At 40.1% G+C, this 14,449-nt stretch overlaps 1 protein-coding gene across 3 annotated transcripts in view; it reads right to left on the reverse strand.

Annotated features, from left to right (window-relative positions):
• Positions 1-643: 643 nt before the first annotated feature.
• The window catches only part of syt9b (synaptotagmin IXb), a 98,268-nt gene continuing 84,462 nt past the window's right edge, over positions 644-14,449 (reverse strand). For all 3 annotated transcript variants that reach the window (XR_007248972.2, XM_048545115.2, XM_048545116.1), the window contains exon 7: positions 644-1,385. Coding sequence is in view for 2 of the 3 variants with exons in the window: in XM_048545115.2 (XP_048401072.1) it covers positions 1,317-1,385 (69 nt within the window). In the remaining variant the exon portion in view is untranslated. The remainder of the gene's footprint in view (positions 1,386-14,449) is intronic.

The raw sequence follows: 14,449 nt of genomic DNA on the forward strand, positions 1-14,449 counted from the left end.
TCCACATAAGCTGTGCAGCTGCATGCGTGTGTATAGTCAACTGTTCCTCCCTGTTGAAGTGCCATTCCATTTACCTGCCAGATAGGGCCAATCTTTGGTGATGGGGTTACCAGTCCAGCACAGCTGCTGACTCTCTGATTAGACCATGGAACATGCGTGTCATCACCAATAAATTTAAAAAGAAACTTTGTTAGAAGCCTCTTTATCAACAAATTCATGAGAATGTGAAATTTGCTACAACTGAGCAGTTGAGGTGAATGGCATAGTTGCATTTCAGGTTAAGCCAAAAAAGTGCAAAAGAAAAAGGAATGGAAGGTGTTCTGGTGAAAGGCCATGGTTAAGTTTTTCTCTCTCTCTCAATTTGTGCTGCCAAACTGCTCAATGTTCTGAGCATTTTCTCTATTCAATTCAGATTTTGATTAAACATCTTATATTGCTTTTGTATAATATGTACAAAATATATTGTAATGATGAGATGAGGTACAAGGAGAGGAGGTTCATGTAGAGCAAAACCAACAACATGGGCCAATTGGACTGAATGGCCTGTTTCTGTGCTGTAAATAATTTGCAAGCTAATGAATAAAACTGAAGAACTTACTACAATCACCTGTAAAGATGAGATGCTAATTAAGTTTGTGTCAAAACTGTCTCCTTTATTAGGAACTGAAATTCTTTTTACATATCACATGTTTATAAAGAATAAATCACAGTACATTTAAATTGCCATTTGTGTTAATATTAAGAAAACAGAATCCCCCACCTCCCTAAAAATGAATATCACCAAAACCTGGATGAATGCATTAGCGTGATGTCACATTTGTCTCGGGAGTAAAAATTGCACCTCTTGTTACTATAAATAAAACATGCAGATCCTGTATTAAAATAGTTTTGGCTTCATTTCATAGATGTGTTTGATGTCGCTATAATTAAGAGACAGACCAAATAATACAGTCACGTATTAGGACCAATTTAAAAAAAAACTGATGCCAGAACTCACTCTGGTCATGGTGAACCTAGAACTTTTCAAAACCACAGGGCTCACACATTGCTCAGGGAGTGATCTGGTGTCACACAAAATAACATATATATATTCAATAAAATGAATGCCCAACCAGCATGCAACTGAATACAATGTCTCCATGCATGGAAAATTAAAACAGCGAGAGAGAGAGAGAAAAATACATTTTTTAAATTAGGCAATTATCACAGAACTATTCAAGTTTTTCCTGTTTACAAATCTTCAGGAATGGTTGTGATCGGGATCCGATGAGACTCCTTGGTAAATTGGGGTGGAGGTGTGACAGTTTTTCATCTTCTCAAGGAGATGGTGGTGCTTTTAGAGAGTGGTAGGACCCTTGATTGCCAACACAAGCCTGTCTTTGCCACTGCATTATAAACACACACAGACAAAAAAAAATCCACAAACATTAACATCAAATTACCTAAGAAAGAGACCATGCATCCAGACACTGTGAATAGAAAATGTCAACTTCTTCCAACTATCCTCATGGTTTTCCAGCTTACTTGTGGTTGCTGTTTTTATTAATGTTGACATGTGGTCTGAAGATAGCAGCAACTTACATTTTGATAAAAAAATCATTGTGTCAATGCCTCTTAGAAACCTAAAGTACAGAAAGAGACCATTTAGCCTATTGAAGTTCCACTTTCCCTAGCCCTTTGCCAATAATACTGTTATTTATGCAGTTTCCCATTGAAAGTTACCTTTGAATTTGCTTCCATACCGTTCGTAACAGATTGTAACATTTCATTATACCTCATGCAGTGCTTCCTAAATACTGTATTGGGATTATTAGCTTAAATTATGTCAGTTCTGTGGAGAGGGACTTGAATCCACCACTTTCTTTCTCAAAGGCGAGAGTGTTCTCCTCACTGATATCTAGAAGTGAGATAGGAGATTAAAGACGTGGAAGAGAAACACCAAGATAAAATGGATGATCCCACTGTTTCCACAATACAATTTCTATGTTTATAATCTGACCTCTGTAATAAGGACATGGTCAGTTACCCTGTCTCCAGAAAAGATATTGTACCATGACCAGATCCAGCCAGCATGAACTGACACAAGTCCTGTCCTCACAATCTGCGTATTTTTGAATGATTGGTTGTGTATTGCAAACCAACCAATTTTCGAGACAAACAGCTACAAAGACAGGGGCTAACTGTAAAATGAAATGTCTCAACTCTGTTTGCCAACTGACAATCTGTGCCAAGGTCTAAGCAGTGGAATTCTGTGCCAACAAGACTTCAGCAAACAAACAACAATGAAGATTATTAGATGAACGTTTCCTGCAGGAGGCCACTGGATATAAAGGGGCATAGCGCAGGGGATCCATTTAGGAAACTAAGAATAAGGTGATAATAGGATGTCCGGAGATGAAGGATGGGTAGAAATGATACAACCAGTGCAAAATTGGGTTTTTAAAAATTTTCAGATCATGACAGTTACATACACTTTTTAACCCTTCAAGAGTACTTATATCTATTACAACAATTCAGGACTCCCATGAGGTGATTTAAGGCCTTGCAAAGACCAAAATTAAGCTTGTTTGAACTCAACACTGACTTCAAATGGCCCTGCTAAGTACAGGTTACCCTCCTGCATGATATACGCCCCTCCCTCTTCCCTTGTTGGGGTAAAAATGATCTGTTTTAAATGTGAGTTGGTCTTTCACAGCTGGTTTCACCTGCTAGTTTTACAGGTTCATGGAGACAGGAAGACTTCACAATAATATGGCCCTATGGCTCTATTCGGCAGCCAAAAACAACATTTATTTACTGCTTTGTTAATTGATCTTGCCACCTTCAAAAATTTGTGGATAAATCTGCTTTTCTTGCATTTCCTTTAAAGTTAGAATCATAGAATCCTCACAGTGAGAAAAGAGGCTGTTCATCCCATCAAGTCTGCACCAACCCTTTGAAGAGCATCCCAGCCTCCTACCCTATCCTTGTAACCTATCCATTACCATGGCTAATCTACCCACAGCTGCACACCTTTGGACTATGAGACAAAACCAGAGCACCTGTGGAAACCCATGCAGACACAGAAAGAACATGCAAACTCCACACAGATAGTCACCCAAGACTGGAATGGAACTCAGTCCCTAGCATTGTGAGGCAGCAGTGCTAACCACTGAGTCACCGCGCCTCCCAGTTAATTAAATTCATACTGACGTTATTATGCTATATTACAAACCAGCTGTCCAGCTAACTGAGCTTACCAACTCACAAATTTGCACCATTTAGCATGCACTGTTTCTCCTCATTTATCCTACAAAAAAACCTCACACTTTTGCACTGAGTTTCATCTGCTCCATAACTGCCCATTTTTCCATCCTAAATATGTCTTCTTAAACCCAATAAATACTTTCTCATTGCTGTCTATATTTCCAAAATTATCATCTACAAATTTAGAAATTGTGCTCTGTGTTTCAAAGTCCAATGTCTACCAAAAACAGCTTGTACTGAACTGTAGTGAATTTCCCTGATTATCTTCCTCCAGGCTGAAGAACATACATCCAACACTCTCTAGTTTCTCTCTATTAACCATTTTACAACCATATTGCTATCGTTCCTTTTATTCTGTCCAGTTCTGGTCGCCCTATTATAGGAAAGATGTGGATGCTTTGGAGAGGGTTCAGAGGAGGTTTACCAGGATGCTGCCTGGACTGGAGGGCTTATCTTATGAAGAGAGATTGATTGAGCTTGGACTTTTTTCATTGGAGAAAAGGAGGAGGAGAGGGGACCCAATTGAGGTATACAAGATAATGAGAGGCATAGATAGAGTTGATAGCCAGAGCCTATTTCCCAGGGCAGAAATGGCTAACACTAGGGGTCATAGTTTTAAGCTGGTTGGAGGAAAGTATAGAGGGGATGTCAGAGGCGGGTTCTTTACACAGAGAGTTGTGAGAGCATGGAATGCGTTGCCAGCAGCAGTTGTGGAAGCAAGGTCATTGGGGTCATTTAAGAGCCTGTTGGACATGCATATGGTCACAGAAATTTGAGGGTGTGTACATGAGGGTCAATGGTCGGCACAACATCGTGGGCTGAAGGGCCTGTTCTGTGCTGTACTGTTCTATGTTCTATTCCATTGGCTTCAATTTTGCAAAAAAAAGGAAATAAATAGTTGCATTTCTGTAGCACCTTTCAAAACCACAGGAACTTAACTCTTTGCAGTTAACACTGTACTTTTGCAAACTGGGAAATATGGCAGCTGGTTTGTGCATCATGAGTTCCCTTAAACAACAGATAGTCAGTATCACAAAAGCAGATTATTCAATATTCCAATACATTAAAATAGTGATAATGGGAACTGCAGATGCTGGACAATCCAAGACAATAAAATGTGAGATCTCTGATGAAGGGTCTAGGCCCGAAACATCAGCTTTTGTGCTCCTGAGATGCTACTGGGCCTGCTGTGTTCATCCAGCCTCACATTTTATTACATTAAAATAGTGATTGCATTTCAAAAGTCCTTCATTGGTAAGGATGCCTGATGGTCATGAGGTGTTATACAAATGAAGTTCTTTCTGTCTTTTTAATGCGAATGGCCTCACATTTGCCTACATTCGAAAATCATTTGCCACATTTTTGCCCATTCACTTAGAATCATAGATCTGTACAGTGTAGAAACAGACACTTCAGTCCAACTCGCCCATGCCGACCAGAGATCCTAAATTCATCTAGTCCCGTTCACCAACATTTGGAACATATCCCTCTAAACCCTTCCTATTCATATACCCATCCAGATGCCTTTTAAATGTTGTAACTGTATCAGCCTCCACCACGTCCTCTGGCAGCACGTTCCATACATACACCACCATCTGCATGAAAATGTTGCTCTTTAGGTCCCTTTTAAATCTTTCCCCTCTCACCTTAAACCAATGCTATTTAATTTTGGACTCCACTACCCTGGGGAAAAGACCTTGGCTATTTACCCTATCCATGCCCCTCATGATTTTATAAACTTCTGCAAGATTATCCCTCGGCCTCCAATGTTCTTGGAAAATAGTTCCAGCCTATTCAGCCTCTCAGCTTATAGCTCAAACCCTCCAACCCTGGCAACATTCATGTAAATATTTTCTAAACCCTGTCAAGTTTCACAACATTGTTCCTGTAGCAGGTTAATCGATCAATTTCTCTTTATAATTTTACTCTACCACCTTCACTGCTTACAATGCCACTTACCTTTGTGGTGCTGGCAAATGCATCCTTGTCTAACATAGGAACAAAAACAAAGTTGCTGGAAAAGCTCAGCAGGTCTGGCAGCAACTGTGGAGGAAAAAACAGAGTTAACGTTTTGGGTCCAGTGACCCTTCCTCAGAACTGAAGCAAGTCAGAGACAGAGACGTTTGCCAGAGAACAGGGTGGTGTGTTTAAAGTGGCAGGCAAGAGGTAGTTCAGGGTCTTTTTTGCGAGCAGAACGCAGAATTTCTGCAAAGCAGTCACCCAGTCTATGCTTTGTTTCCCCAGTGTAGAGAAACCACACTGTGAACAGTGGATGCAGTAGACTACATTCTGGGATGTGCGGGTGAAGTGTTGTTTCATCTGGAAGGTACGTTTAAGCCCTTGGATACCGGGGAAGGAGGAGGCAAATGGGCAGGTGCTGCACCTTTGCCAGTTACAGAGGAAGGTGCCATAGGGCTGTGGGGAGGTGTTGGGGGTGAAGGAAAAGTGGACTAGGGGTCCTGGCGGGAACGGTCCCTGCAGAAGGAGGACAAGGGAGGGGAGGGGCATATGTGTCTGGTGGTGGCATCTTGCTGGAGGTGGCAGAAATGGTGTGTGATGATCAACCAGCATTCTGAGGAAGAGTCACTGGACCCAAACGTTAATTCAGATCTTTTCTTCACAGATGCTGCCAGACCTGCTGAGCTTTTCCAGCAACTTCTGTTTTTGTTCTTGATTTATAGCATCTGCAGCTCTTTCAGTTTCTGTTGATAAATGTGTTGAATAATGGAGGTCCCAACCAGTAGGATGCTGTTATTCACATCACTCCAATTAGTGCAGCTGCCCTTAATCCCTGCTCTCTGATTTTTGTTGCTCAGCCAAACTTCGAACCAGATCGATAATTTGCCTTCAGTTATTATCATTTCATTTTTAGATGTACATTCACTTTTGAGGGGCTTTGTTAATATGTGTCCCTCTGATCAATATCAACCAGAACATGAATAAGGAACACAAATCCTTTAGACATATACAAAACATCTCGCCTTTAGGATGCTGGATCAGCCAAATGTGTAAATACAGGTCAAATCAAATTCAGTGGAAACACATTCCAAACATTAAAGGGTTAATGGATGAATAATACCCTGGCTGTTATCTATTCCTTTTAACACATCAGAAGCCTGTGAAGCGGAAGGTGGTAACTTCTGTCACTTAAGTCCCAATAGGACACCACATATTCAGAGGGAAAACAACTGATGAGGAGGAGGAAAGAGGAAAAAAAAAGTGTCCCATCACTCAGCTGCTGCATTTTTGGGAGATGGAACATTGAAAGGAGAAGTTTTATAGAATTGGATAGAATCTAAAGCATAAAATCAGACCAGTTTATGCTTGCATTTCTGTGCTATATGAACTTCCTCTTGCACATAGTCAGTCCACCAATAGGAATACAATAAAGTTAAAAAGCCAACATTTAAAAGCAAAGGTTGCTTACGGTGGCTAATATTTAGAAATTGACCAAACTCTGCCTCCCAGTAGTCCACTGAACATGCGAAATTTGACATGCACGCACTGAGTAACTTCTTCAATACGCAGGCAATGCACCATATAATATGTGTCTACACACTAGAATTGTAAATATACCTACAGAGTTGGAGCCACTGTGTCTGAGTATGTCCAACATTCCTTATGGTTGTTAATCCCAGAGAATTTAAGTGAAACCAAACTGCTATAACCAAGACTTTCCTCTTCAAAACTGCTTTCATATTTCAAAAACCATAAAAACTGTGGATGCTATAAATCAGGAACAGAAACAAAGTTGCTGGAAAAGCTCAGCAGGCCTGGGAGCATCTGTGGAGGAGAAAACAGAGTTAACATTTTGGGTCCGGTGACCCTTCCTCAGAAGGGTTTTTTTTTGCTTTCATATGTAAATAGACTACTCATGGAATTGTCACAATGTGCGAAAAAGCATTGACTTTGGGTTCAAGATTTTTTGTGAAAGTACTTGTTACAGTGATTTTTGGGTTTTTACGAAATGCACTTTTCAGTTCAAAGCAGCAAAAATGAACAGGAAAGCAGCATACGAGAGCATAGCAAAGCTCGCTGGGACTCGTTAGCGTGATACTGAATTAATTTAAGGAAAGGAGCTGGATTCTTGCTTCTGTAAGTTCATTTGGAAGTGTTGACTTGACTTAAAAGGGAAACAAGTTACCAGTATTTGTAAGTTAGAATAAATTATTAAAAGTAAATTTGTGAGCTTTGGCCATTTTCTCCACCCACATAGGGTCAGGTCAAACCAGACCTTAGAGATAGGTGAAACATAGAAAAACAGAAATTGCTGGAGAAACTCAACAGGTCTGGCAGAATCTGTGGAGAAAAAATCGAAGTTAACATGTGAGTTTAGTGACCTCTCATTGGAATTGGCAATGAATAGTAGTTCTGCTAATGAGAGGGTCAGGGGTGGGGTGGGGTGGGGCTGTTGGAGATTGTGGTGGTTGTGGTAGGGGAGGTAGGATGGATATTAAGTGACCACAACATATGGAGATGGAGCCCAGAGACAGAGAGAGAAAAGGCGATAGGCAAACAAAGAGATGGCTGATAATAAACCAAGATAAAAATGTAAGTTAGGTAGGGAGCTAATGAGAAATTTGAATAGTTGAAGGTTGTGCAGGGAGAAAGCCCTATATGACAGGACTTAAGGAAGTAAAGGGCAGGGTAACCAATATGGAGGAGTATGTTCATGTTCTAAAATAATCAAATTCAATGTTAGGGATCTTATGTGCCTGGGGAGAAGATGAAGTTTTGTTCCTCCATTTTGCATTGATTCTCTCTGGAACACTGCAGCAGAAGCCTGAGACAGAAATGTTGGCAGGGGAACATGATGGTATGTTGAAGTGGCTGGCAACTGAAAGCTCAGGGTCATTTTTAGAGATCAGGTTGGGCAAAGCGGTCACCCAGTCTGTGCTTTGTCTTCCCAGTGTAAAGGAAACCACATTGTGAGCAGTGAATACAGTAGACTAGATTGAATGAAGTGTGGGTAAATCGCTACTTTACCTGAAAGGCACGTCCAAGGCCTTGGATAGTGAGGATGGATTTTGTTGCACCTTCTGAGATTACAACAGAAGATGCCATGGAGCATGGGGATATTGTGGGTTGTAGTGGGCAGTGAAGATTACCTCAGCGTACAATGCGACCTTGATCAGAAGGGCCAAAGGGCCGAGGAGTAGCAGATGGAGTTAAGTTAAATAAATGTGAGGTGTTGCATTCTGGTAAGGCAAATCAGGGCAGAATTAGGACTCTGAGGATAATTGCTGAACAAAGGGACCTGGCAGTGCAAGTGCATAGTTCCTTGAAAGTGGAATTGCAGATAGGCAGGGTGGTGATGAAGGTGTTTGGCATGCTTGCCCTCATTGGTTAGTGCATTGAGTGTAACAGTTGGGATGTCATGCTGTGGCTGTATGGGACATTGGTTAGGCCACTTTTAGAAGACTGTGTTCAGTTCTGCAGGGACCCCTGCAAGTGCCCATGGTCTCATCTTTGACCTGAAGAAAGTGAGAGGAGTTAAATGTGAAGTGTGGACAAGGTTGATTGGACGAGAAGGGTGATGGTTGGACATGGTTCTAGCCTTCTCTCAAGGCAGAAGCAGAAAGCCCTCAGACCATTCTTGTTGGGGGATAGATGTGTAAAAGGACTGTACATCCATGGTGAAGAGAAGGCACTAGCGCCCGCAAACTGAGAATTTTGAGACTCATGTAAAGTGTCAGATGAATTGCGGATGTAAGTGGGAAGGGACTGGACAAGGGGAGAAAATAAAAATCGAGTCACCAATTTATAACAGGGGTCAGTATAAGCTTTTAGATTCAGTTTCATGTCTTTGAAATTCTCCACCTTAAAGGGCAGTGGATGTTCAGTGAATTCAAAACTGAGATCAATAGATCTTTGTACATTAAGGAGTCAATTTTGAGCAGGTATAAGGAGGGGAATGTTGAGCTGATGTCAAAGTTCAGCCTTGATCGTATTGATTTGTGGGAGCAGGGTTAGAAGTGAATATTTGTTCGTGCTCCCATTTCTTATGTTCTTACATAACAAGATATATTTACAGAATGGCCTGGAGCCAGACTGCCTAATTAGTGCAGATTCTGGTGACATTGAGCAGACTTTGCAAAGCCAAAGATCTGTGAGGCCTCTATTTGAACCCATTGCACGTTAAAATCTTCACAGCTATCAATATATTCATGCCATCTGGGTTGGAGCTGCCCCCATATTTCATGAACTTCGTTAATTCATTGGGAAATCAATCAGCTTAGTGAAGCTGACAGAAAATCATTTCGTTTGCAATCATTATCAATTTTGCAATAATTGAAAATGTGTATATTTTATGATTTGTATCACTGAATAACACTCAAGCTTTACACTATTCAAGTTTTCACTGGCATATGTAATCAAAGGGACACAATAATATAATTAACAAAAGAACTAAAGACAACTTGAAGAGAAATTTTTAATGTATGTCATTATGACATGGAATGCATGACCTGAAAGAATGTTGGAGATAAAAGTATTAATTGTATTCAAAAGAGACAGATAAGTATTTGAAAGAAAATAATCTGTATGGAGAAAGAGCAGGACAGTCGGACTAATTGAATAACTCTTTACTATGAAGAATAGGCTGAATAGACTCCTGGTAAGATATAATATGTTATGGATCTAAGCTGGTTGCTTCATGGCACATCACAATTTATAAAAAGCTATATTTAGTTTCCATTAAAATGGTACTCTACTTCTTCAATCAATCAATAGATTTAACAAGCTTTGGGAAGGTAATGATTAACAAATTATTTGGTTCAGTACTTGAACTTCTGTACAAGTAGATTGGTTATATCCACGAAGGATTACCTCTCTTTCACTTTACAGATGTTGCCAGACCTGCAGAGTTTATCCAGTATTCTGAGAGTCTGAGATAATAAAATGTAAGGCTGGATGAACACAGCAGGCCCAGCAGCATCTCAGGAGCACAAAAGCTGACGTTTCGGGCCTAGACCCTTCATCAGAGAGGGGGATGGGGAGAGGGACCTGGAATAAATAGGGAGAGAGGGGGAGGCGGACCAAAGATGGAGAGAAAAGAAGATAGGTGGACAGGAGAGTATAGGTGGGGAGGTAGGGAGGGGATAGGTCAGTCCAGGGAAGACGGACAGGTCAAGGAGGTGGGATGAGGTTAGTAGGTAGATGGGGGTGCGGCTTGGGGTGGGAGGAAGGGATGGGTGAGAGGAAGAACAGGTTAGGGAAGCAGAGACAGGTTGGACTGGTTTTGGGATGCAGTGGGTGGAGGGGAAGAGCTGGGCTGGTTGTGTGGTGCAGTGGGGGGAGGGGACGAACTGGGCTGGTTTTGGGATGCGGTGGGGGAAGGGGAGATTTTGAAGCTGGTGAAGAAAATTATTTAATAAATGTGAATTATAAATTTTACAAATGTCTAACTTTTTTTTACCTGTGAGAATGAGACATCATTTATTACATCATTCCATTGTTAGGTATAAGAATACAAACTTCTTGTTAACACTGTGGAACTATCAGCCTTCAAATGTTGTGACGAATTTAATAGGCATTGAACTTGCAAATAGATCAATATCTTCAAATATACGGGAGGTTTGAGGGTGGGCTAATGGCAAATCAACACAAGTCCTTTAACTTGTGATAATTCAGACTGCATGGCTCATTTCATCCTCGCTACCAGTTTTTAGGCAATATCCATTAATAAAAGTGAATGCATTTAAAGTTCCTTAATTCTCAGCTAATTCAGGTCTGTCATCTTTTTCTTACTGGACACTGATGGCAAAGCATTCCATGTTCTGTGTGAAGAAAAGAAGTATCCTAATTTTCCTCCTTACTACATGAATAATACTGTTAAGTCTTAGTCTCGGACACTTTGGGATTTTTAAAAAGTTCATTGTTAGAATTTGAGCATCATTGGCAAAGTCAGAAAGTCACCTGTAACTGCCCTACAGAAAGTGATAGTGAGCTGCTTCCTTGAACTGTTTGAGTTCATGCATACTCACAGTACTGAGGGAAGGACTTCCAGTATTTTTACTTAGGAACAGTGAAGGATAGTATCATAGAATTCGCTAGTGTGGAAAAAGGCTATTCAGCTCGTCAATTCCACACCAGCCCTTCGAAGAGCTTCTCACCAATACCCCACTTTACCCCCATAATCACATATTTATCAAAGCTAGCCCACCAAGCTTTCACATTCCTGGACACAATGGGTCAATATACCATCGCCAATCCATCTCAGCTGCACATCTTCGGACTGTGAGAAGAAACCAGAGCACTCAATGGAAACCCATGCAGACACTGGGAGAATGTGCAAACTCCACACAGACAGCCATCCCCAAAACTGGAATTGAACACAGGTCCCCACTGCTGTGAGACATGAGTGTTAGCCACTGAGCTACTGTGCTATCCAAGGATCAGCATTATCATTCAAAGTCAGAATGATGTGTGACTGAAGGGGAACTTGCGGTGATGACTGCTGCTTTTTCTCTTCTGGTGGGCAGAGATCGCAGATTTGGAAGGTACTGCGGATGGAGCTTTAGCACGTTGTTGCAGAATTCTTGTAAATGTTACTTATTGTTACGAATTCACTGACCTGTGAAATACTGATCTTGCCAATCACCCTCACAAAACCTTCTACAATTTTGAAATCTTTGATTAAAAGCAAGACAAAGCAAGATTTGCATTTCAAAAGCAATTGAGATTTCAATGTATTGTAGAGTAGCTAATTATGTGTAGTTACTATTAGAATATAAGAATCATGGCATCCAATGCGACATAACAAACTCTCACAAATAATAATGTCATTAAACCAGATAATATTTTAGTGATAAAAACCAAAAGAACTGCAGATGCTATAAATTAAAAACAGAAACAGAAGTTGCTGGAAAAACTCAGCAGGTCTGACCTGAAATGTTAACTCAGATTTTTCTTCGCAGATGCTGCCAGACCTGCTGAGCTTTTCCAGCAACTTCTGTTTTTGTTGTCAAAATTTTAGTGCTGTTGAGCAAAGAATCAGTACTTGCCAGGACACCTGAGAAAATAATACTGCCCTATTTAAAATAATCTTTTACACTCATCTAAGAGGATGCAAGCTGCTTCAGATGATTTCCTAAAGAGCACAACTGTTAGTGTGGTGCTCCCTCAATTCTACAGTAGAGTGTTAGAGTTGATTTTTTGCCCCAGTTTTGGAGTGGCACTTGCATCCAGAATTTTGTGATACAGAAGCAAGAATGCTACTAAGTCACAGCAGCAACATTAGAGCCCAACTGAAGGAAGCCCCAATGTCCATCTGTCACTTCACAAATTGCTATTCTCCCGGTGAGTCCTCACTGTCCCCTAACTATGGCCCAGATATCCATCTTGGAATCAGGTGCCCAGAGCCATTCTTAATACTTTACCTGTCACTGGCAGCAATAGCTACAGAGATTCATGAACACAGCCCAGTCTATCATTCTATCCATTGACTCCATCTATACTTCTTGCTGCCTCAGGAAGGCACCACAGTAATCAAAGAGCCCTCCCACTCTGGTTATACTCTCTTCCACCCTCTTCTATCAGGCAGAACATATAAAAGTTTGAACATTCTGAAACTTTTTCAAGTATGATTTGATTCAAGAACAGCATCAACAGCATCTTCCCTGCTGTTATCAGACTTTTGAATGGATCTCTCAAACTCTAATTCTGATCTGCCTCTCTGCATCTTCTCTGCAGCTGTAACTCTATTTTCTGCACTCTGCTCTGCTACCCTGAAGCACTTTGTATGGTATGATCTGCTTGTATAGCATGCAAAATAACACTTTTCACTGTATCTTGGTACATGTGATAACAATAAACAACTAATCAATCAATCAACATCATTTCCTCATTTCACGTACAATCCATTATGTTTAACCCTCAGAATCCTCTTTACCTTCTATTGGCCTCTTTTACAGATCAAACACAGGTCTTTCAATATCTGGAAACTTGTAACCACACATTCGATATTTGCTCCTGATACCCAAAATAATTTAGTTGGTGTTTATTTTAAAGAAAGCACTGCAAATAATTATAGAATTTAGCAATTCAGTCCTTGATGCAAAATTGTACTGGTCAAACAATCCATTCCATACTCTCTATAGGTCTTCTTCTTCTTCCACTAGTCTTAATCTCAGCAGATGAATCAAATCATCTATTTCTTTTCTCCTTTACTATACCCAGCTTTGTCTTTAATGTATCTATGCTATTAACTGCAAGTGCTCCCTGTGATAATTAATTCCACATCTTCACCTTTTTATTGTAAAGGAATTCCTCCTAAGTTCTCTGTTGGATTACTCAAGACTCTCATTTATTTTTGGCCCCTTGTTTTGGTCATCAGATGGAAGCATTTTTACAGCTACACTGTCGATCCTTTTCATAATCCTCTATCAAACCATCCTCCAGTCTTCTCTTTTTGAGCATAGCCCCAACCTGCTCAATATTTCCTGATTGATATAACATCAAAGTTCTGCTATCTTTCTTGCAAATCTCTTTTGTGTTTTCTCTAGTTCCTCCATATTCTTATTGTAATAAGGAGATCACCACTGTGCACCAGAACGTTTTAGTTATTTGCATATCTTTATAACAAATTAAGTACCTTAAAAAGTTGAGTGTACAAGATGAATTGTCAAATACTGAATTGCGCATGATGCTGAAGTTAAGAGGGAACTTAAAATAAATTAAAACCACTTCAGGAGAGCTTTGTTGCAGTGAAAATATAGAAAATATAAAAGCTATTTGACAAGCACTGTCATTTGAAACAATTTGCTTGAGGATCCAATCTCAATAATGTGCTCATTTCTATCCTATAAAGTCCTGATTCAATGTTACTGAATCTTTTATTATGTACCACATATTTCAATAATACATAGGATTTGAACATCTAGGATAAAATTAATTTAGCTCAAAATGTTTCCATTATTGCTTAATTTGATCTTGTCTGGCAAATTCTCTTCTTTACAGACCAAAAGAGTGGTTTAATATTGGTGTGAATACTACATTACTTTTGCTCAAAATGATTCCACATTAGTATACAAAAATTCAAAACAAAATATCATTGAAAAGCCTATTGTATATCACTCTGGATACCGACGAAGGGGAAAGTCTTGATCTTGCATGCATCAAAAGTTTAGCAACTACAGGAATTCAAACAGTTTTGTAAAGGTGGCAAACACGGAGCATGAAATGTGTGTGAAGGTTCAAACTG

The sequence above is a fragment of the Stegostoma tigrinum genome, chromosome 17, assembly GCF_030684315.1.
Source record: "Stegostoma tigrinum isolate sSteTig4 chromosome 17, sSteTig4.hap1, whole genome shotgun sequence".
NCBI classification, from domain to species: Eukaryota; Metazoa; Chordata; class Chondrichthyes; order Orectolobiformes; family Stegostomatidae; genus Stegostoma; species Stegostoma tigrinum.